Source organism: Dendropsophus ebraccatus, chromosome 4 (genome assembly GCF_027789765.1).
Source record: "Dendropsophus ebraccatus isolate aDenEbr1 chromosome 4, aDenEbr1.pat, whole genome shotgun sequence".
NCBI classification, from domain to species: Eukaryota; Metazoa; Chordata; class Amphibia; order Anura; family Hylidae; genus Dendropsophus; species Dendropsophus ebraccatus.
In genome coordinates this window covers 19810937-19836312 of record NC_091457.1, presented here as the reverse complement: position 1 = coordinate 19836312, position 25376 = coordinate 19810937, and the positions used below count along the sequence as shown (strand labels likewise).

The 25376-nt window shown below is 42.6% G+C and overlaps 1 protein-coding gene across 2 annotated transcripts; it reads left to right on the top strand.

Annotated features, from left to right (window-relative positions):
- The first annotated feature begins 3518 nt into the window (after positions 1–3518).
- On the top strand, positions 3519–25058 carry RELA (RELA proto-oncogene, NF-kB subunit). Of its 2 annotated transcripts, none has more exons than XM_069968146.1 (11): positions 3519–3684; positions 11635–11673; positions 12734–12888; positions 14374–14522; positions 15153–15244; positions 15378–15509; positions 17447–17551; positions 20730–20939; positions 22112–22192; positions 23498–23557; positions 24188–25058. In XM_069968146.1, the coding sequence occupies exons 1-11, from the start codon at positions 3678–3680 to the stop codon at positions 24778–24780; spliced, it is 1623 nt and encodes a 540-aa protein (XP_069824247.1). In that variant the 5' UTR covers positions 3519–3677; the 3' UTR covers positions 24781–25058. The 2 variants fall into 2 exon arrangements, with proteins under 2 accessions (XP_069824247.1, XP_069824246.1); XM_069968145.1 differs by having other exon boundaries at positions 20727–20939.
- The last annotated feature ends 318 nt before the right edge of the window (positions 25059–25376 follow it).

Genomic DNA, 25376 nt, shown 5'->3' with positions numbered 1-25376 from the left:
TACAGATTCTGTGATTTTCAGACATTTTTACTGTAGGAATTTGGAGTAATGTGATGGTGAAATGTCTATTTGGGGCTATATGTCGCACTATTTGTATCCCAATAAAATCACGAAATCAAATTGTTATCCAATCACACTACCATATCCTAGAAGAACGCTTACTCTCGTACAGATTCTGTGATTTTCAGACATTTTTACTGTAGGAATTTGGAGTAATGTGATGGGAAAGTATAGACACTACATATAGACACTTTACCATCACATTACTCCAAATCCCTACAGTAAAAATGTCTGAAAATCACAGAATCTGTACGAGAGTAAGCGTTCTTCTAGGATATGGTAGTGTGATTGGATAACAATTTGATTTCGTGATTTTATTGGACTTCAAAGTGTGCATCATATAGCCCCAAATAGACACTTTCCCATCACATTATTCCAAATTCCTACAGTAAAAATGTCTGAAAATCACAGAACCTGTACGAGAGTAAGCGTTCTTCTAGGATATGGTAACGAGATTGGATAACAATTTGATTTCGTGATTTTATTGGACTTCAAAGTGTGCGACATATAGCCCCATATAGACACTTTCCCATCACATTACTCCAAATTCCTACAGTAAAAATGTCTGAAAATCACAGAATCTGTACAAGAGTAAGCGTTCTTCTAGGATATGGTAGTGTGATTGGATAACAATTTGATTTTGTGATTTTATTGGACTTCAAAGTGTGCGACATATAGCCTTAAATAGACACTTTCCCATCACATTACTCCAAATTCCTACAGTAAAAATGTCTGAAAATCACAGAATCTGTACGAGAGTAAGCGTTCTTCTAGGATATGGTAGTGTGATTGGATAACAATTTGATTTCGTGAGTTTATTGGACTTCAAAGTGTGCGACATATAGCCCCAAATAGACACTTTCCCATCACATTATTCCAAATTCCTACAGTAAAAATGTCTGAAAATCACAGAACCTGTACGAGAGTAAGCGCTCTTCTAGGATATGGTAACGAGATTGGATAACAATTTGATTTCGTTATTTTATTGGGCTTCAAATAGTGTGACATATGGCCCCAAATAGACACTTTCCCATCACATTACTCCAAATTCCTACAGTAAAAATGTCTGAAAATCACAGAATCTGTACAAGAGTAAGCGTTCTTCTAGGATATGGTAGTGTGATTGGATAACAATTTGATTTCGTGATTTTATTGGACTTCCAATAGTGCGACATATAGCCCCATATAGACACTTTCCCATCACATTACTCCAAATCCCTACAGTAAAAATGTCTGAAAATCACAGAATCTGTACGAGAGTAAGCTATCTTCTAGGATATGGTAGTGTGATTGGATAACAATTTGATTTCGTGAGTTTATTGGACTTCAAAGTGTGCGACATATAGCCCCAAATAGACACTTTCCCATCACATTACTCCAAATTCCTACAGTAAAAATGTCTGAAAATCACAGAATCTGTACGAGAGTAAGCGTTCTACTAGGATATGGTAGTGTGATTGGATAACAATTTGATTTCGTGATTTTATTGGGATATAAATAATGCGACATATAGCCCCAAATAGACACTTACCCATCACATTTCTCCAAATTCCTACAGTAAAAATGTCTGAAAATCACAGAAACTGTACGAGAGTAAGCGTTCTACTAGGATATGGTAGTGTGATTGGATAACAATTTGATTTTTATATTGACAGTGCAAGAATTAAAGGACAAGCTTAAAAATAATGAATACTCTCGGCAAGGAGATAAGAACGAAAGAACAATGCTTTTATTACCTTCCATTGCTCCCAGCACGCCACAGCATGGGGGAATCCCACCAAAGGCTTTTTCATTGTTGGCACTGTGTTAAAACGTCATTCGTGTCACCATGCATGACAGCCAATCACTGACAGGGTGTTGGACAGCGCCCTTTCGTCAGTGATTGTCTGCTGTGCGCGATGACGCATTTGAGTCTGCAGTGAAATTTGCTGCGAGTCCTGGTACTGTGAAGTTCAATGGGGTTACATACTTGCAGCAGAATTTTCATTCCGCTGTGAGTATATGACCCGGCCCTTTTAACCCCCGCAGCCGGCCCCCCGAGCATACATCACCTGCTCGGCACTGCGCGTGCATGAGAGGCGTCTGGCTCCTGTTGGTCCCGCTCAGCCAATCACTGCTGCCGTGCACTGACCGGCTGAGTGGGACCGACTGGAGCTTCACATGCAGCCGCAGTGTCAAGCAGGTAATGTATGCTCCGGGTGGCCGGCTGCGGGGGTGTTAAATTTATGAAAATTCCGCTGCAGGTATGTAACCCCATTGAACTTCACAGTACAAGGATTCACAGTGAATTTTGCTGCAAACTCTCAGCGTGAAATCCGCTGTGAATCCGGTACATGTGAAGCGTCCCTAAGGTGGATATAAGTGCACGAATGAAGCAAAACACATTTATTTTCTTATGGATGTAAATAAAAATTTTAGGATTGTTCAACATATAGATAGAAAAAATAAAATAATCCCAGAGCTGAAGGGGTTAATAGTATATGAATTAAACTGTGGTGGATGTGAAGGGGTTAAAATTGGATGAATTAAAGTGTTGTGGATCTAAAGGGGCTAACAGTGGATGAATTAGATTGTAGTAGATGTGAAGGGGTTAACAGTGGGGGAATTAAACAGTTGTGGATCTGGAGGGGTTAACAGTGGGTGAATGGACCTGAAGGGGTTTAGAGTTTACATTCTTTACATGTAGATGTTCCCCTCTGATCTTCCTGGCACATTCTGAAGCCTGGAACTAACTAGTCCTGGCTATTACCGTAATACATGGTATATAAGAGCACTGCAATTCCTAGTGCTGATAGTGTGACTGCAGTTTTGTGAAGTGCTGATAGCGTGACTGCAGTACAATAAGTCCATAGGGCGCCATATTAGTGACTGTGTTGTGCCCAATGTGTGGCCTATGGGAAGCCTAGACTCTGTATATAAGGGATAGGGACCCTTTGGGGCCCCAGCTGTTGCAAAACTACAATTCCCATCATGCCTGGACAGCCTTTGGCTGTCCAGGCATGATGGGAATTGTAGTTTTGCAGCAGCTGTAGGCCGCCAGTTTGACACCCATCTATATTGTTCTTACCACAGCTTCACACTGATAACATGCCTCATTTCACAATAGTTTTGTAGCAAAGAAGCAAACCCAGGGACGCGTGTGTGAAACAAACATGGCCACCATAATAAGCGCGTCACCTACTGAACATATTTTTTTTTTTCCAAACTAGAACGGAACAAACATTTTTTTTTTTTCTTTCTACGTTTTCGGCCACGAGCGTTAACTTGCCTCCCATCCCTGGCGACTTCCCGCAACACGCATACTTGTTTGAATCGCTCAGCGAGGGAATGCGGCGGAGCGGCTGCTGATTGGCTGCCGCCCGATAAGTGGGCGGGGCCGTGTGGGACACGAGCAGGCGCAGTTATCAGGGCGTTCCACCGATTACGTCATTTGGGTATTTCCGCAGCATTTTAAGGGATTGTCCGTCAATGTGCGTGAAAGGGGGCGTGGGCTAAAAGTAGCAAAATTGGAGTGGAGGAAGAGAAGTGATTTCCATAAGAATTATTAGTTCTGGAAGTTTTAGGACGTTCGGTATTCAGCTGACTAGCCTGGCCTCGGGGGGCTGCCTGTACCAGACATGGACGGTAAGAGGGATTCAGGAAGTGGGGCAGGACGGCTGTACAGTAGTATCCTTATAGTAAGACCCGGACTGCGGGCTATGACTGTAACCTGGAAGTATTTCATCATGTTATATGTTATGGTGTATGTAGTCACCTGCTTTATTATGTAGTATTGTGACTGGTTATATTATGTAGTGCTGTGTATATAGTGACTGGGTATATTATGTAGTGTAGTGCTGTGTATATTGTGACTGGGTATATTATGTAGTGTAGTGCTGTGTATATTGTGACTGGGTATATTATGTAGTGTAGTGCTGTGTATATAGTGACTGGGTATATTATGTAGTGTAGTGCTGCTGTGTATATAGTGACTGGGTATATTATGTAGTGTAGTGCTGCTGTGTATATAGTGACTGGGTATATTATGTAGTGTAGTGCTGCTGTGTATATAGTGACTGGGTATATTATGTAGTGTAGTGCTGCTGTGTATATAGTGACTGGGTATATTATGTAGTGTAGTGCTGCTGTGTATATAGTGACTGGGTATATTATGTAGTGTAGTGCTGCTGTGTATATAGTGACTGGGTATATTATGTAGTGTAGTGCTGCTGTGTATATAGTGACTGGGTATATTATGTAGTGTAGTGCTGCTGTGTATATAGTGACTGGGTATATTATGTAGTGTAGTGCTGCTGTGTATATAGTGACTGGGTATATTATGTAGTGTAGTGCTGCTGTGTATATAGTGACTGGGTATATTATGTAGTGTAGTGCTGCTGTGTATATAGTGACTGGGTATATTATGTAGTGTAGTGCTGCTGTGTATATAGTGACTGGGTATATTATGTAGTGTAGTGCTGCTGTGTATATAGTGACTGGGTATATTATGTAGTGTAGTGCTGCTGTGTATATAGTGACTGGGTATATTATGTAGTGTAGTGCTGCTGTGTATATAGTGACTGGGTATATTATGTAGTGTAGTGCTGCTGTGTATATAGTGACTGGGTATATTATGTAGTGTAGTGCTGCTGTGTATATAGTGACTGGGTATATTATGTAGTGTAGTGCTGCTGTGTATATAGTGACTGGGTATATTATGTAGTGTAGTGCTGCTGTGTATATAGTGACTGGGTATATTATGTAGTGTAGTGCTGCTGTGTATATAGTGACTGGGTATATTATGTAGTGTAGTGCTGCTGTGTATATAGTGACTGGGTATATTATGTAGTGTAGTGCTGCTGTGTATATAGTGACTGGGTATATTATGTAGTGTAGTGCTGCTGTGTATATAGTGACTGGGTATATTATGTAGTGTAGTGCTGCTGTGTATATAGTGACTGGGTATATTATGTAGTGTAGTGCTGCTGTGTATATAGTGACTGGGTATATTATGTAGTGTAGTGCTGCTGTGTATATAGTGACTGGGTATATTATGTAGTGTAGTGCTGCTGTGTATATAGTGACTGGGTATATTATGTAGTGGTGTGTGTGTGTGTGTGTGTAGTGTTGGGTTGTTGCTGCTGCTTCCAATAGGAATCCTTTTGCTATATATCCCAGCAACTGGCAGTGGACTACAGCAGGATGATGTGTTCTTAGAGGCACTCTGGCTTCATGGTTGTGGATACTGCCCCTTTATATATGTTTGTGAAATATACTGTACCTGTATCTAACCTCTTGTATAGGTACCTGGATGTAGACTCTAATTTTGGAGTTTTATCATGCTGTGAAACTACTACTACTATTACAGCCTGCAGGGTGTGCTGAGATGTGTATCTGCATAACATCTGGATGGCAAAAACAACCCAAGGCAGTGTTCTTCCAACCTATGGCTCTAATAAAATACATCTGTCGGCAGCGATCAGGGCATGATGGGAGTTCTAGTATTGTGACATATATATAATTTGATCAATGCAAGTCTCACCTCTGAGACCCACTGTGATCAGGGGATGTAAGCGGGGAGAGGACACGGCAGCAGCATGATCTATTCCCCAGCCATATCTCCATAACTGTAAATTCAGACCATGTAAGTCTATGAGAGACCATGTGGTCGGAATTAATTGCTGGCCAGGGAATGGATCACGCAGCTGCCTCGCTCTTTCCCCAGGTTTATCTCCTGATCACGGCGGGACTCGGCAGTAGATCACTGATCTAACAGTACACTGCAATAGTATTGCAGTATACTGTTTAAATGGGCACTGTCAGCAAAAAAAAAAAAAAAAAAATTGAGACATATCGGAAGTGTTTATCAGTCAGTGTTTTTTGTTGTTTTTTTTGCGACGGGTACAGTTTAGGCAGTCAAAAAATTATAATAATAATATTTATTTATATAGCACCAACTAATTCCACAGAATTACAGAATTGGAGACCTGCTGGCGAGAGCGTACAGACTAGGATGACTGGGAGTGACACAAGTGGCAACAAATTGCCTCTTCATGTCCCCTAGTGGAACTCGAACATAAAAAAAATCCCCTTAATTAAAATGTAAATGCCCATTGCCAGAATTACTGCCAGGAGAAATAAAATAAAATCGATTTAAAAAGTCCGATCTACCATAATATGGTGCCAATAAAAATCACTGGTCATAGGGCAAGAAATGTGTCCTCATGTACCTCCAGAGTCTGAAAAGTAAAAGTGATAGGCATCAGAATATGGTAAAGGAAAGTATTATATAAAAATAAATTTTTTTTTTTTTTTTTTTTTTTTTTTTTTTTTAACAAACTATATAACCCGGATATCGCTATAATCTTGCTGATCTGCAGAATAACAATAAGTCACAGTTTTACCACACAGACGACGACATAAAAAAAAAAAAGTTTTTAGAAGTTAGTTTTTGTTTTGTTGTGTTTATTTTTTTTATATACACACTTTCTCTTGGGTAGGGCAGCACCCCACAGGCGACCAGGAACACCATTTTTAGTGCAGGTTGGTCTGTAATGGTCCTAAGGCACCATGTCACATATGCACAACCAATGAGATAGCAGTAAAGCAGGAACGCCTGACAAGTGACCCTATTCTCGTAACTACACCCTCTGAAAGGGGCTATTCCCATCTCAATCTTGTAGGACTCGTCATGTTAAATATTTTTGCAAACTTGTCTCCTACTGATATCCTACTCTTTTTTTTTCTATTGTTGATAGCTTGTTGTGTAATTTACCGACCACCACTCTGCTCTAAAAGCAGTGGTCGGACTTCTGGATAGATAGTGTAGATGTACATCTCTAATAGTCCTACAAGTATAACTATGTTAGATACCCATTTTAAGGAATTTATGAGGGGGTGTAGCAAGAATTGTGACCCCATGCAGAGGTGACTTCCAGAGCTTAAAGTGTAACTATCATCTTTTAGTGGGTAGCAGGATACTTTGATACAATGGCGCTGCCGGAAGAAATCTGTCTCCGGCTCACATCTTTCCTCTCTGATCCCCTGATGTCCTCCTACGGGTCTCCGGTGTCCCCACTGAAGAGTCCTGTCTCTATCGGATTTGTCCCGGCGGTGACAGCTTGCTCAGCCAATCACTGGCTGTGGCGCAGTCCCGTTTTAGTCAGTGGGCTGTCACCCCCAAGACGAATCTGTCTTGGAAGTGGCGGTGGGATTTTTTGGTGGGGGACACCTGAGACCCGTAGGAGGACATCGGGGGAGTGCGGAGAGGTATGTATAGCTTCTTTATTGTTTTCTGTATACTTGCAACGAATATCTGGATAACCCATTTAAAGGTGCCTTATAGTGTATTGAAAATCTCTTCATTTTCTTCTTTGTTGAAGGAGTCATTAAACAGAAATTTTGGAAATTTTTTTGGGGGTTTGTTTTTATGACTTACTCCTTGTGTTCTAAATGACCTTAAAAGTGTATAGTGTGTATATAAATTAAATTGTCACTAAAAATTTCATGACACATGTCAAAAGTTATTGACCACAGCGGGTCTCGCCGCTGAGACCCGATTTGATCAGAAGATAAAGCTGGGGAAAGATTGCGCTAGTGTTATGGACCTCTTGGCCAAGCGTTCATCAATATTCTCAATGTAAGTCAATGAGAACGGACGTGGAATGCCTGTAACGGTGTGTGATGATGTTGTAACATAGTAAATAAGGCTGAAAGAAGACAAGAGTCCATCAGGTTCAACCCTCCTGTGTCTACGAGGCAGACAACAACCACCCCACTACAGGGTGAAAACTCCCTCCTGACTCCAATGGCAACCAGAATAATCCCTGGATCAACGTATCACCGTAAATCTAATGCCCATAACTTGTAATATTATATTTTTCTAGAAAAGCATCCAGGCCTCCCTTGAACTTATTTAATGAATCGGCCATGACAACATCATGTGGCAGAGAGTTCCACAGTCTTACCGCTCGTACAGTAAAGAACCCGCGTCGATGCTGATGATGAAATCTTCTTTCCTCTAGATGTAGAGGATGCCCCCTTGTCATTGTTACAGACCTAGGAGTAAAAAGACCACTACAAAGATCTCTGTACTGTCCATTCATATATTTGTACATTGTGATCAGATCGCCCCTAAGACGTCTTTTGTCTAGCGTAAATAACCCCAAGCTTGATAACCTGTCCTGGTACTGTAACCCACCTATTCCCTTAATGACCTTTGTCACCCTCCTCTGCACCCGCTCCAGTTCAGCTGTGTCCTTCTTATATACCGATGCCCAAAACTGTACACAGTATATACCATGTGTGGTCTGACCAGTGATTTATAAAGAGGCAAAACTATGTTCTCATCTTCAGCATCTATACCTCTTTTGATGCATCCCATTATTTTATTAGCCTTGGCAGCTGCTGCCTGGCACTGATCACTAAAGTTGAGTTTACTGTCCACCAATACCCCCAGGTCCTTTTCGGAAGTAGTTTTACCCAGTGTTTTATTATTTAGCACATAACTGTACTTGTTATTTCTACGGCCCAAATGCATAAGCTTACATTTATCCACATTAAACTTAATTTGCCATTTCACCGCCCAAGCCTCTAGCTTCTACAAATCCCTCTGTAATATGATATTATCCTCCTCTGTGCTGATTACTCTACCCAGTTTAGTATCATCTGCAAAAATGGAGATTCTACTATCATTAATCAAAAATCATTAATAAAAATATTAAAAAGAAGAGGACCTAACACTGACCCCTGTGGTACCCCACTAGTAACTTAAACCCAGTCTGAATATGTTCCATCAATGACCACCCTCTGTTTTCTATCACACAACCAGTTACTTACCCATTTGCATACATTTTCCCTGAGTAGGAGACCGGCAGTTACGTGACCTGGCCGAGTATCGGAACGACCGGTACTGCAGTACCGGCCGGATGATCTTTATGATCCATGCGCGCCCGCATCAGAACTCTCCACTGCATGCTACGCCGTCAGTTCACAGTGTGCACTGACATGGTTTTCTACGGCCGCTATTCAAACAAACTGAAAACTGACATGGCCGTTGTTTGTGGCGCCGCTAGGGATCCCAGGCCGGAGCGTATACTACGTGAAAACGCATCCGTCCGGGATCCGATAGAAGGAAAGGTAATGTTTATTTTCGTAATAATCATGGCCGTTGTGAATATACGTTGTGTGAACATAGCCTTAGGGTGCGTTCACACGTACAGGATCCGCAGCAGATTTGACGGTGCAGATTCAAAGCAAATAAAATTTGCCCCATCAAATCTGCTGCAGATCCTGTACATGTGGACGTACCCTTAACTTTGAGGACGGTTATGTGTGAAACAAAGACTAGGTCAGCGCTGGTTTTCAGCTTCTGAACGGAAAGCCAATTTTTTTTAAATTTTTTTAAACCTAAAGAGGTTGTGAAAATGTAACTTGTATAAAACACCTATCAACCCCACAATAACCACATGTACTTGATTAGGCTTCTTACCTAGGAATTAAAGGGGTTTTTGGGCAATCTTTTTCATTTCTCTCTTTTTTTTTTTTTTTTTTTACTATTTTGAAAAAAAAAAACTTTTAATCTTCTATTAAAGAAAGTGTGTATTTGTATATGTGTGATATATTATTTACACACACATACTTTATTTACATTCTACAGTGAGTGGCAGCTGTTGAGTGGCGCTTCTACCACCAGTGGCTGTCATGAACAGTAGGGCTGCTAAAGCCATGGTCCCAGCACTGTTACATGCAGCGCTAGTGGTGCTAAGCCTCCCCTAGTGTCCATTCTAATGTATATTACCATTGCACTTGAGGAAGCTGTCTGTATCATTAAGGCTGCATTCACACATCCCGTAAAATTGTCCGTGGTCGGAATCTGCGAGTAGTTGTCTCTGCTGCCCAGTGGCAGGGGGGCTCCGGCCATCGCGGCACGCGTCGTGTGAATGAGGCCTAACACTGTAGGTGTGACTTAAAGGGGTTATCCAGAGCTACAAAAATATGGCCACTTTTCCCCCTACTGTTGTCTCCAGTTCAGGTGCGGGTTGCAATTAAGCTCCATTTACTTCAATGGAACGGAGTTTCAAAATCCCACCCAAACTATAGACAACAGTAGGGGGAAAGTGGCCATGTTTTTGTAGCGCTGGATAACCCCTTTAATGCAGCACGGCGAGCTGAAATAACTGTCAATCACCACTCACTCTGCTACACAGACCGCTTCTCCAAATGTAATGTCTATTCTAATAACATCTATTATATAGACATCAGGGGAGGCTACAGCACTAGTGACACAGACAGCTTCCCCAAGTGTAATGTCTATTCTAATGCTAACATGTTACATGCTGGTGCTTCATGCAGCAGTGTTACTGATGCGTAACTGGACCAGAGCAGCCCTGCAGTTCCCAACACAGCCATAAGTGGAAGAAATCTAAAAGTGAGATGTCCTAGATTTATGGCCCACCTTGTGAATATCACACTTATCTGCTCTTATACCTGCAATAAAATTCTATACACTGGTCTTATGTGATCCCACATTCTACCTAAAGCCTGGAGATGTAGTAGTGGAAAATGGAGAGTAAAGCATGCACGTTTGAAATTGTTATATACCTCTCCTATTAATATGAAAAGGTACCGGTTATGTTTGAGTCCCCCAGAAAATTAAAAATGATTGGACTATCCCTTTGAATTAAATTAAGTTAGACCACCCTGACTCTTTCCTTGATGGTCGGGTACGGGGCTGATTCTGAGCGCTGTGACCTATGGCTGGATGAGCTGTGCAGCCACTAAAAAATGCACAGCCCTCTCCCTCCTCCTGGCAGGCAGCGATCAGGGAGATGAGTGGTGGGGAGAAGAGGAATCTGGAGGTGATGTGCATCACCTTCCTGCATGTAATAACCCTGGGGATCTGACCGGAGCTAAAGGACCTGTAGTGATGTCACTGACTAATCACTGAAGGTCCTTACAATTTGTATACAAATTTGTTTGTGTGCCTGTCAGTGTATAATATAGCAGACGGGTGTGTGTGTATATGATATAGCAGAGGTGGGTGTATGTTATAGCAGAGTGGTGTGTGTGATATAGCAGAGGTGGCTGTATGTTATAGCAGAGTGGTGTGTGTGATATAGCAGAGGTGGGTGGTTGTATGATATAGCAGAGGTGGGTGGGTGTGATATAACAGAGGGAGGTGTGTGTGTGTGTGTATATATATATATATTGATGCAGCCATAGAGTCCCAGGGAAATTTAAATAGCATATTTTTTTTCTGTTTTAATTTGTCTAAACCAGGGGTGCCTTTTATATGTCTTATAAAGCAAAAACACGTTTTTTTTTTTTTTATTGTGTTGGGTCAGGGCTAAGACTCCCTGAATGGACTGAGTACATGAGTCCAGCTCCTGCAGTCAGTCGGATCAGGCGCTGCTGGTTATAACTCACAATTATAAAGTTCATGTGAATGAAAAAATTTAAGTTTTGTCCTGGACAACATGACTGTGTATGTGACCTGTTGAAACTTTGTATTTCCATGAGAGTCTGTCATTCAGTTCACTGTAAGTCAGTGGTTTTCACTTTTTTTTTTTTTTTTTTTCCCCCCTTCTTTTTTAGATCTGTTAAATTCTTTTACAAAAGACTGGATTGTGTCAAGTAAGTCAATATCGTTCATCTTTAAAGGGAACCAATCACGCCGAAAATCGCCCTAATGATAAGGAAATGTGCTGGGTGATCACATCACCCAGCACACTTCCCAAACATGCCCCTGTACCCTCCGTGCCCCCCTCTATTACTCTATTAGACCGTATTCTTACTTTTATGATGTCCCGCACTGTATGTAAATGCCAGGCAAGTAGTCACCATGGGTGTATCTAGTCACGGTCCTGGGTGTATTTAGTCATGGTCCTGGGCGGTTAGAATCGCTGTAATCAGGCCTAGCGGGGCGTGATTGAAAGACCTGCATTCCACCGACTAGGGATGGTCCGAACCGAGTTCGGTTCGGGTTTGTACGAACCCGAACCCTCGGTAATGAACTTCTGTCTGCCCGCTCCATGGAGCGGGCGGATCCAGCGGGAGTACCGCCTGGAAAACTGGGATACAGCCATAGGCTGTATCCCAGTTTTCCAGGCGTTACTCCCGCTGTATCCGCCCGCTCCACGGAGCGGCCAGACAGCGGGAATCTGCTGCCGAGCGTTCGGGTTCATACGAACCCGAACCTCGGCAGGTTCGGACCATCCCTACCACTGATGTCACCCGGGGCCTGCGTTCCATGTCGGCGGCGTGCCGACGTCTTCAGGACGCCAGACATGCGCATTACATCAGCATCTTCTCCCGCCATACAGTGCATGCGTGGCGTGCTAAAGACTTCGCTGCTCCGCAGCGCGCAACGCAGGTCTTTCAATCACGTTCCTTTGGGCATTATTACAGCGATTCCACCGCCCAGGAACGTGACTAGATATGCCCACCGTGACTACTTGCCCGACATTTACATACAGCGCGGGACATCATAAAAAGTAAGAATACTGTCTAATAGAGGGGGGCACGGAGGGTAGTTTGGGAAGTGTGCTGGGTGATATGCCAGCACGTTTCCTTATCATTAGGGCGATTTTCGGCGTGATTGGTTCCCTTTAACTGTTTTTCTTTCTAAGTTTACTGTGTTTCTTCTGTTTTTTTTTTTTTTTTACCTGTTTAATTGTTTATTCTGCATTTGCAGGCCAAAGTGTGACTCCTTCCTTTCCGCATGTGGAGATTATTGAACAGCCAAAGCAACGTGGTATGAGATTTCGGTATAAGTGCGAGGGACGATCGGCGGGAAGCATTCCTGGAGAGCGAAGTACTGATACGACTAAAACCCATCCCACTATTAAGGTCAGTACTATTTATGATTGTTAAAGGGGTTAAATTGTTCAGTTTACAGTATTAGTAAACTGCACTTACTGACAGCAGCTCCCTGTGTGTCTCAGAGATAAAATCCGACTCCCCTCCTCCTGTCCTGCTCTGTGGTGATTCTGTCCAGAAGATGGTTGAACATTGACAAGCATGTTACCTTGCCCCAATCCCCAATGTCCACCACAGAGCCTCTTTATGTCTGTGACGGACACAGAGGGCGGTGCATGGTCACATGCTCCTCCATGTTCGGCCATCTTAAAGCTATGCTTTTCATAATCCCTGATAATCCCCTTTAAAGTGACTGTACCACCAGGCCCAGGCTGAAGCACTGGAGGCGGGACGACCCACCCTTAGTGGGGGAAACCCTAGGGTTCCATTGATTCTAATGGAGTCACGTCATGGAGGGGCTGGGGTTTCTTCCCACTAAGGGTGGGTTGGCCCGCCTCCAGTGCTTCAGCCTGGGCCTGGTGGTACAGTCACTTTAAGGGTGTGTTCACACATAACTGATCCGCAGCGGACCCGCTGTATGTATGTCCGCAGCCCGCCCAGTTAATCCCCCGCCGGAGCATATATTTCACCTGCTCCCCGCTCTGGCTTGCCTTTGGGCTCCCGACACGTTCGGCTCGGCCAATCAGTGCGCTGCCCAGTCACGGCACACTGATTGGCTGAGCGAGACGTGAAGGCAACAGGAGCCCCGAAGCAAGCCGGAGCGGGGACCAGGTGAAGTATACGCTCCAGCTACGGGTGGGTTAACTGGGCGTGCGTCAGACATACAGCGGGATGTGCATCCCGCGTGAGTTTGTCTGCCATAAGTTTACAGGGCAGGAATCCGCAGTGGCTCTCACTGCGAATTCGCAGCGAGAAATCCGCTGCGGATCCTTTGTGTGAACGCACCCTAAAAACTAAAACCTTTACAGCCAATCCAATTTTAAATGTGTTTAAGCCGTGTTCTTTGGTTTTCAGATAATAATTGGACATTTGTGTTATTAAATATGGGTCTGCCGTAATGATTATAATTTCTTCCTTTTTATTGTAACTATTTCCTTATTGTGTAGGGGCACTGTTCTTTCCTGTACATTTTTTTTTTTTATGTTTGTCAGGACTTGAGGAAGAGGGATCTCTTCCCTTGAAACACGTTGTATATTTATTACTTAAAATATTAGTTTTCGTTGTTTTACCTATCAATACTACACGGTACTGTACTGTAAGTACTTCATTCATTGAATTAGACCACCATACAAACATCCATTTTCTCTAGTATTCTTGGGAAATAACTTCTGCGTAAGCCAAAGGTGAGTATTGATCTTTTCCTATAATGCTATAAATCAGCTTAAATACTCCCCATTTTTTATGCTGGATATAGATAGATAGATCAACAGATTCTCATTAGAATGTGTTTACATAAGTACAGGCAAATAATAAAGATTGTATGCACTTTTTTTTCTTTTGAATTTTAACCTACAGGTAAACAATTACCAAGGCCCAGCCCGTATAAGGATATCTTTGGTTACAAAAGATGCACCCTATAAACCACATCCTCATGAGCTTGTGGGAAAGGATTGCAAAGATGGTTATTATGAGGCGGACCTGTCACCCGATCGTAATATTCACAGGTATTTATTAACATTCTGAGTTGTTATTGATCAAAGCATTTATTTATAGTTTCCCAATTTTAGAACGTACCCTAAAAGGGTCTAACAGTAAAGTAAACGTAGAGATTGCACCATTGTAGTATCTTATTTGCTAAGCATCACAGTGAAGGAGCTTTTCTTGACTGGTGTTTTATATGGATTTGTAGACTACGTCTATTTAAAAATCTCAACTCTCCCAGTACTTATCAGCTGCTGTATGCCCTGCAGGAGGTGGTGGATTCTTTCCAGTCTGATACACTGCTTTCTGCTGCCTCCTCTGTCTGTGAATGGAACTGTCCAGAGCATGAGAGGTTTTCTATGGGGATTTGCTGCTGCTCTGGACAGTTCCTGATATGAACAGAGGTGGCAGCAGAGAGCAGTGTGTCAGACTGGAAAGAATGCACCACTTCCGAGAGGACACACAGCAGCTAAGTACTGAAAGGCTGAGATTTTTTAAATAGAAGTAAATTACAAATCTTTAAAACTTTCTGACACCCAGTTGATTTAATTTAAAAAAAAAAAAATTCTCTGGACCACTTTAAAAACATTCTGGTCTATATTGTAACATTAAAAAAAGTTCTGTTTTCTCATATATTAATGTATTTTAATCAGTTTTCAGAATTTGGGCATTCAGTGTGTAAAAAAGAGGGAGGTGGACGATGCCATCGCACAACGAATTCGGACAAATAACAATCCCTTTAATGGTAAGGGATAATTGCACCAAGTATTTTTGCCATGATTCTATTTAATTTGACTTCATTGTAATTCTATTTTGTTTTACTCTTATTTATTTTTTTTAGTATATTTTTTATTTATTAATTTTTTTTTTGTTTATAGTCCCTGCTGAAGATCTGAAGTCGGACTATGACTTGAATACAGTCTGCCTTTGCTTTCAAGTTTACATTCGTGATCAGTCTGGAGGGCTGGTTCCACTTCCGTTTGTGGTTTCTCATCCCATTTACGATAACAGTAAGTTGCCGATTATAACGATTATATCCTGGGAAATTTCTTCATTTCTGGCATCTAGTAATTCAGAGAGTCTGATAATCCGACATTTTGTTCCAACACAGAATAACAATATGTGGATTTTCACATGGCCTTGTCAGAGAGAGACACATGGGAATTATTTATTTTGTTATGCCCAAACCCTTCCCTACCTTCACATGTAAATTTATTTTACTATTATAAGAAATTCTAACGTCAGCCGAGCAGAGTGAAGCTCCAAAGCCACCGAGTTCTTTAAGTTTTTTCCTAAGGCCATGTTTACACACCAAATTTTTCTATGTTTTTTGAGCCGTAAACTTTTTTTTTTTTTTCTTTGTCAAGGACCTTGTAAGGCTTCCTCATGTAAGGAATATGCAGCTTTTGCGAGTTTAATTATTGAAACTGAAAGGGTTATCAGATGCAGTTATGTATGCTTCTGAATAGCAGGAAGTTAAAGGAGACCTGTCACCCCCTGTGCCGGGGTGACAGGCTCCCGACCCCCAGCTAGATCCCCTTATACAGACCTCATCTGGTCGAGTCCCGCTCCAGGAGCCGGTCCCGGGACGGAGATATCTCGGTCAGAAGAGGTCCTCTGGGGAGAGGTCCGGCGTCCATAGAGAATAAATGGAGCCGGACTCATCTCTGCAGCGCGCACACGGCTCCATTCATTCTCTATGGACGCCGGACCTCTCCCCACAGCGCGCGCGCCGGCTTCTGACCGGGATATCTCCATCCCGGGATCGGCTCCGGGAGTGGGACTCGGCCAGATGAGGTCTGTATAAGGGGATCTAGCTGGGGTCGGGAGCCTGTCACCCCGGCACGGGGGGTGACAGGTCCTCTTTAATGACCTCCAACATTTATTATTGAATTTGGAATGCTTCATTTCTCCTACATGGATGATTCAGCGATAGACAAGCCTATTTTTTTTTTATATATATTCCTTTCAAAAGGATCTTAAACCAGCCACTCTTGTAGTGGTTTTTCAGGATTAAAAACTTTCTTGCAAAAATAGTGCCAAACCCGTGTCCTCAGGTTGTGTGTGTGGTATTACAACATTGCTCAGTTCCGTTCGCTATAATTGTGGTGTTTCTGACTGTGAAAGTAGTTATGTTTTCCTGATCCTTGATAACCTCTTTAGGCTGGGTTCACACTGTATAAAAATGACCGCTGTCTTTCATTACAACGGCCGTGATTGCGCAAATAATGTTCTTTGTTTGCCCAATGGTGGTCGTTGTTATGAAAGACTGCTGTCATTTTTACATAAAAGAATTTGGATGCAGCCCTAGAGAGTCCTGGAAAAACATGGATACAGCCTATGGCTGCATGCAACTTCTTCTTTAGCCACCGGTAATCAAATATCGAACACTCGGGCTCGGATGGACCCAAGCATGCTTGAGTTGCGCTCACCTCTAGTATGCAGTTTTAGGCCATGTTCACACATGGTATGAGACCGGCCGTTCTGTGACCTGGTCGGGTTACAGAACGGCTGGTGTCAGAGAAGATCATCCCGGCCAGTACTCCAGTACCGCCCGATCTTAATTTCTCTTGAATTGCATTCCAATTCAGTGTTACACACAATGGAGCGTGCGGCCGGAAACTAACATGTCATTTTTTTGCGTGGCCGGATGGAATGCCGGCCGGAGCGTATACTATATGTATATGCTCAGACCGGGATTCCATTCATTCCAATGCAACATATGTTTAGCATAAATTACGGCCGTTGTTGCAAATTGCAACAACAGCCGTGATTTATGCTAAACATACATTGTGTGAAGATGGCCTTAGTGTTGCTTTGTGTGTAATTGTTTCCAAGCTTCCCCCTCAAACTCTGGAATACACCTTTAACTGTAGTTGATATAGTGAGTCATGTACTTTTGTATACCCATTCTTTACTTTAGCATGTTTCTTACATTATACTCTAGGAGCTCCTAACACTGCTGAGCTGAAGATCTGTAGAGTAAACAAGAATTCCGGAAGTTGCTTGGGAGGCGATGAGATATTTTTACTATGCGATAAAGTGCAAAAAGGTATAGTGTATTCATATATTCTTAATTTTTTTTTTTTTTTTTTTATTGTACCTTTTTAACCCCTTAAGGTCAAAGCCAATTTTTCTTTTTGTTCTTTTGCTTTCTTGTTTGCACATATACGACTTTTTGATCGCTTTTTATTACATTTTTTTCTGGATGTTGTTCGACCAAAAATGTGCAATTTTGCACTTTGGAATTTTTTTTGCGTTTACACTGTTTACCGTGAGAGATCGGGAATGTGATAATTTAATAGTTCAGCCGATTACACATGCAGTGATACCAAAGATGTTTATTTGTTTATTTATTTATATTTATAAAATGGGAAAAGGGGGGTGATTTGGACTTTTATTGGGGGAGGGAGGTGTTATTAATAAAATAAAAAAAAAAAAAAATTTTTTTTTTTTTTTTACATCAACTAGAAGTCCCCCTGGGGGACTTGTATATACATGGCACCGATCTCTCATAGAGATCAATGCTGTGTATATACACAGCAATAATCCATAAGATCAGTTATATATTGCTCTGGCCTGCTGCAGACGAGAGCAGTATATTGCCGAGCCGAGATCAGCGTCACTGCGACGCTGAGGCCCGGCCCAGCCAGAAGAACGGATGTCCCACCGGCTGACAAAGTCGCTCCCCACCCCTCTCTGAACTCCCCCAGCGTCACCATGATGTACCAGATACGTCATGGGGCGCTAAGGGGTTAAAGTGCGTCTGTCATGGCAAAAAAAAAAACCCTTCATATCAGGGATACCTGTCAAAAGTTTTTTTTTTTCATGACAGTGCCTCTTTAAAGGGACTCTGTCACCTCCAAAACACCCACAAATCTTGAGTTATCAGTAGATTATACATCAGTAGAGTATACAACAATGATTCTATATCTGCAATTTTTTATCTTTCTATGTTCTTGCATCCCTTTGCTATAAGCCCACAAATGAATGAGTCTAATGGTGCCTTTACACAGACAGATTTATCTGACAGATCTTTGAAGCCAAAACCAGGAACAGACTATAAACAGAGAACAGGTTATGAAGTAAAGACTGTGATTTCTCCTCTTCTCAAATCCATTCCTGGCTTGGGCTTCTCTGCCAAAGATTTAAAGTCAAAGCCAAAAACAGACTATAAACAGAGATCAGGTCATAAATTAAAGGGAACCAATCACCGGAAAAACGCATATAGAGCTTTTGAAATGTGCTGTTAGAGCACACAGCACACTTGCCACACGTGTTTTCATAGCCTCCGTGCCTTCCCCGTGTAAGCCGCAAAGTAACTTTATAAAACTGATGCCCCGTATGCTAATTACCTGAGGTAGTCATCTGGGCGGTGTGCGGCTAGCAGGTAGTCATGGTCCCCTGGGCGTTGTTCCGCTGTAATCACACCCCTCTGGGCGTGATTCAAATGGCCGAGTAGCTGTGACATTCTGATGCTGGCCGCCGCCGCGCATGCGCAGTGCAGCCGCTTCCATTCCGGCTGTACTGTGCCTGTGCAGAATAGCCTGTGAGCCGAAGTTCGAGGCTATTCTGCACAGGCGCAGTCCAGCCGGAATGGAAGCGACTGCACTGTGCATGCGCGGCGGCGTCCGGCATCAGTACGTAAGCGCGCCGACCTCGGGCACGGTGCGCTCCCGAGTGACGCCACAGCTACTCTGCCATTTGAATCACGCCCAGAGGGGCGTGATTACAGCGGAAGAACGGCCAGGGGACCGTGACTACCTGCCAGCCGAACACCGCCCAGGTGACTACCTTAGGTAATTAGCATACAGGGCGCCAGTTTTATAAAGTTACTTTGCGGCTTACTTCGGGAAGGCACGGAGGCTATGAAAACACGTGTGGCAAGTGTGCTGTGTGCTCTAACAGCACATTTCAAAAGCTCTATATGCTTTTTTCCAGTGATTGGTTCCCTTTAAAGCCTGAGATTTCTCCTATTTCCCAATCCATTCCTGGCTTTGGCTTCAAATCTTTGGCAGATAATCTTTCTGTGTAAATGTACGCTAAGTAGTCCTCTTCATTATATTCTTGAGCTAAGTAGTCCTCTCTATGCATCAGCATGCCCAGTTTTTAGTCTTACAACAGTGAAATACAAAGGAATAGAAAGCTACAAATAGTAAATTTGGAATCTGCATCCTTTATCCTACTTACAGATGTCTTTAGTGTAGGGATTTGAGGAGGCGACCTGTTTTCCGTTTACAGTCTGGTCCTGGCTTTGGCTTAAAAAAAAATCTGTCAGATAAATCTCTGTGTAAAGGCACCCTTAAGGCCCCTATTACACGGGCGGTTCAGAGAAGCAAACGAGCGCCAACCTGTCAGGTCAGCACGGGTATGAAATGTGTCACACGTGTGTGTATAAGTATATATCCAGTATATAGCACCAGTATATATATTAAAATAGCCCCTACCTATACAATGATCTTTGTACAGGTCACAGAGCATGCTAAGAAGCCTTTCCTATACAAATTAATCGGGTCTCTTATCTAGACTACTGGGCCTATGCCCATGGAGCTTGCTCTAAAGCATATCTCTAAATTCTGTTTAAAACAATTTAGCTAAAAATAAAAAGATGTGAAATACAGGTGGCGGGCCCCAATATTAGACCAGAACCTATTAGTACAGGGGTTACTAAAAGGTCAAAAATATTGATGGTATGCCGCTATGTGCACAGTTCTGAGATTGGTGAGGTACAGCGCTTTATAAGTGCTGTGCTCTATTATTAAAGAGGTTACCCAGGCTTAGGAAAAGCACAGCTACTTTCTTGTAAACACAGCGCCAACCCTATCCTCAGGTTGTGTGTGTGTGTGTGGTGTTACAATTCAGCTCCATTTACTTCAATGGAAGTGAGCTGCAAAACCCACTCCCAACCTGAGGCCAAGAGTAGCGCTGTTTCTAAAGAAAAGCCACCATGTTTTTGTCCAGATAACCCCTTTAAGGAAGCTGCCAAGGGGATATAGCAAAACCAGGTTCCCCAAACTATGGTCTTTAAGTTACAGACTTTGAAGCAAGATTCTCTTGCCAAAAATGGTGCCTGAATAATACGGTAACTACATTATAATCAAGGTATATATTTTTTAATGCCTTAATTCTTTTATTTATTTATTTTTTTAAGAAATTTGCCTGGAATGCAAAGTGTAATTTAGAAAAAACAATAAAGGAAAATAACTTTAACATTTTTACCTTCCTAGAAGACATCGAGGTTGTGTTTGTACATGGAAATTGGGAAGCACGGGGGTCATTCTCACAAGCAGATGTTCACAGACAGGTGGCCATAGTCTTCAGGACACCCCCCTACCAGGACGCAGAAATCCGCCAGCCTGTGAAAGTCCAGATGCAGTTGAGAAGGCCATCTGACAAGGAAGTGAGCGAACCTATGGAATTCCAGTATCTACCGTATGAAGGTACGTCGGCTCACATTCGAGATGGTCACTGTCCTGACAAACACAAATAAAACCTAAATGATAAATCTAACAACCAGAAGACAAAAAAGCCACAGCACCTTCTAAGGTCCGTAATTCAATTAAAGGGGTATTTCCATCTCAACTGAAGTAGTAAAACATCTAGGACTCATGAAGTTATATATTTTTACAAAAACATTTACCAAACCTTTTCTCCTCCTGATATGCCACCTTTTCCCTCCCATAGTTGACAGCTCTTTGAGTAGGTTACCAACAACCGCTCTGCTCTAAAAGCAGTGGTCCTTAAACTAAGAGCTAAAAATCTCTCTATATTACCTGTTGGGAAGGGGGGTACTTGTAATTACTTTCTTGGCTCACGCCGCCACCCCTGTTCACCAGGACCCGAACCAGTAGACGGTGATTGCTCTGTCAGGTGTCGTTACTTGCACTCTCAGCTCAGCCAACTAACTTTAATATTAAAATATACATATAGAAAGTTCAAGGTTGGAACAGAAGTACAGTTCTAGCAGAAATTATCTAAGCACATGTTACAAGTACTTTATCCACTGCAGGCCATGTGATAGATCAACTAACTTACGGGCGCATGGGGAGTGTTCACCACAAATGTTTTGTTGGGTAATGTAAAACACTTAAAGGGGTTGTCTGGGTTTATAACATTGATAGTCTATCTACAGGATCAACTGTTCATGGGAGTTGATGCATGAGCACTAATAAATGGTGGATGTTGTCGGAAGCCATGTGTCATCTACTGTGTTGTGGTGACATGGGTCACTGCAGCCCAACTCCTATTGAACTGAATGAGAGCTGAGCTGCAGTAACCCCAGACACCACTACACCATGCTTTTGGCACTGTTCGCTGTGTATGGGTGCTGGAGCAGTGGCTTCCTGAACAGCACGCTATTGATCTGTTATTGATGGCCTTTCCTGTCAATGTTCTAAACCTAGACAACCCCTTAAAGGAAAAAACATGGCCAGAAACAGCACTACTCTTCAGTTTGGGTTTGGTTTTGCAGCTCAGTTGAAGTCAACCTGAGGACAGGTGGTGCTGTTTTTGCAAGAAAGTGTAGTGTTTTATTAATGCTGGGTAACCCCATATGTTTCAGGGAAACTGTAGCGCCCAAGGTTATAGTAATGTTCTTTTTTTTATTCTCTAGGTGATCTTCATCATATTGATGAAAAAAGAAAAAGAACTTTGGAAAGTTTCAAGCATATTGTGAAAAAAAGCCCTTTTGCCGGTAAGCTTGTACAATTACTACCATCATCGTGTTAATGGTGGTGTTGCTGATACACAAGTTTTATGCATCATTTAAAAAAAAAAAAAAAAAAAAAAAAATGTTGACATATCCGAGACACATCACAGAAGAACTTGATTCGACAGCATCCAATAATGAACATGTGGTGAATTTTTATTCAGGCATCATACACAGTGGCAACGTTTCGAGCTTCAGAAGGACCCAATTGGGTCGAAATGTTGCCAGTCTGTATGATGCTTGAATAAAAATTCAATATACAATATACAGTCTGGTGCTTAACCGCGCTGTGTGACTTGGTCCCCAACCAAGTCACTAACCTTGGTATATACTCCAACAAATATCCAAAACCACGAGACAGGACAACTTGTAGTTGCAAAAACTTTCTTCTTTATAGTCAAAATCAAAGCATGGGACATAACATCCAGAAAGAATACAAAATATGTCACCACAGTGCTGAGGACGAGTAGACGCTGGTTTTCATGCCGCGGTGCTCTTCAAATCTCTGTCCTCAGAGGCTCTCACCCTCCCGGAGAAGCAGATGATGTAGATACACACGCTACGTTTCGTGGAGGTTCCCCTTTGTCAAGTGCTGACAGAGGCCCTCTGACGTGTGTTTCATCTATACCACGACAAGATTACCTTCACACATTTGTGACCAGTGCTGCTGTTGGACCTTTCTTCTTATGGCAGTGATGGCTAACCTTGACACTCCAGCTGTTGCAAAACTACAATTTCCATCATACCTGGGCAGCCTAAGCCATATCTTTGGTTGTTTAGGCATGATGGGGATTGTAGTTTTACAACAGCTAGCGTGTCAAGGTTAGCCATCACTGTCTTATGGTATGCCAGAGACACATGTGAAAAGTTTTGATCGGTCTGGATCTTAGTGTTCAGACCCATACCAATCGGGAGAACGAGCCGGGAGAAGACCACGCTGCAGCGCAGTCCGCTTCCTACTCTGTTCCAGTAGAAGAATCCGGCTCCATAGACTTAAATTAGGTGATACATAGCTGGGAGAGGACCGTGCTAAGCGCAGACTTCTCATTCTCTTGATTGATCAGGGTCTCAGACCCGTACCGATCAAAACTTTTGACCTATCTTTGACGTGACTCTTTAATGGTAGACAGCTTTGGGAACCATCAGACCATATAACCTACCCCACTCCCCAGCTTAATATCTGGCTGTTCTGCTTACCTTTTGGAAACTTGTAATACGAAATATTATGTTGTTTGTTTGTTCTGTGTTGGTACTTTTTGGTGGAGCATGACATTGATTTTTGCTTTATAGGGGCTGAAGTAAAAAACCAACGGAGAATTGCTGTTCCCGTGCGGAGCATTACAAAGACAGGTATATATGATTTTGGTTCACGTTGTGTTTTGGTCCTATGTATAGCAACACCATGGACATACCTAGAAATAAACAAAAGCTGCCCTATTAAACTAAATGGCATTGTGTTCTGGATATGCTCAGAGTCCAGTCTAGGAGGATTGGGAGGCTAAGCTTTAAACATCAACTATTCTTATGGTGTCTTCACACAGACAGATTTATCTGACAGATTTTGGAAGTCAAAGCCAGAAATGGATCTGAAAGGAGTGAAAGCTCAGTCTTTCCTTTATGACCTGTCTCTGTTTTTAGTCTGTTCCTGGCTTTGGCTTCAAAAATCTGTCAGATAAATCTCTTTGTGTAAACCCACAATTAGCTATATAACACTATGGGGGACATTTATTAAGTCCGCTGGGCTTAAAAATATCCCTGCAGTGCCGAGGCTCTGAGGATTTATGTAGAGGGGCGATGCCTGTACATAAATCCTGTGTGCACCAGAGCCCCTCCGTGCGCACAAAGTGAAACCTATGTCAGCGTCACATTTAAAAAATAATAATTCTGCTTCATGCGGCCACACCTGCCCCCTCCCTGCCTCTCTAGCAAACTTTTAATTTTAACTCCATTCCAAGGTAATGACTCTGTTCTTTTCCTCAGAACCTTTACCCACGCCTATTCAGAGAGCGCCTCCGATGTCTATGCAGATGGCTTCGCAAGTCTCTCAATACTCGATTCCTATGATAAAAGCTGACACCGCCAATTCTGTTACTCCCCTCTTCACCGTCAATGCTAATGATTTTAGCAACTTGGGATTCTCCGTACCTGCCGTCACACAGCCCGCAGCATCAGTAGATGAACGCATGGACTCTATTTTAGGCTATCCATCCTTTACAGATGATGGAAATCTTGATCTAGTGAACATGCTGCAGAATGACCCCGATACTCATTGTGCAAGTCTGAGTTCTATTGACAATAGTGATTTTGGGCAACTTCTCAGTGAATCTCAGTCTTCAAGTGTTCTTTCGCAAGGTCTTCATGAGAGCGGATCCAGCCAGAGTACCCTTATGGCTTATCCCGAATCGATTACTAGACTCATGGCCACTGGACCCAGTGAGGAGACAAGTGGAAATGAGAATGCGGAAAGGCTGGACAGTGCACTAATGAATGGGATTTTTGACATGCAGCAGGGCGAATGTTTGAACTCTATTTTGGATCTTGACTTTGCGTCTTTCATGGGTTCCATGAAATGAAATGTATTGGGATGAAGACACTATACGCAGCTGTATTCATGCTGAGCTACGTACATTCACATGCATGGATCAAGAAAGCAATGACCTGCGGAAACCCAATGGCATTGCTGTCGTCTTGGTCACAATGGAACTCAGATTGTGCTGTCCCGATCGTAGATGAATTGTTGAATTAACAACAGTTTGAGAAGAAGATTGGTTTTGAAAAACCAAATCATTGAGGAAATTTGGGTTTTGTACATGTTTTTGGCATTTCTAACAGGAAGCACAATTTTCATCAATATGGCGTCTTTTCTTTTTTTTTTGCAGTGCTATACCCAAATTTGTGAGTTTACTTCTAGGCTATTGAATTGGTATCAAGTTCCTTTTTGTCTTCATCATGTCGGATATTCCTCAGACAATGAATTTATTGTATGTTCCTAATTTGTACTATTGAAGACCTAATCTAGTTTTCCCCCCCCCCCCCCCCCCCCCCCCCCCCCCCCCCCCCCCCCCCCCCCCCCCCCCCTCCTCTTCTGCCAATAGCATGGTGAGGGTAAACATAACCCCCTCTTACTGGATAGCTTTCCTCGATATGATGCTTTTTCTAGTCCCTGCTG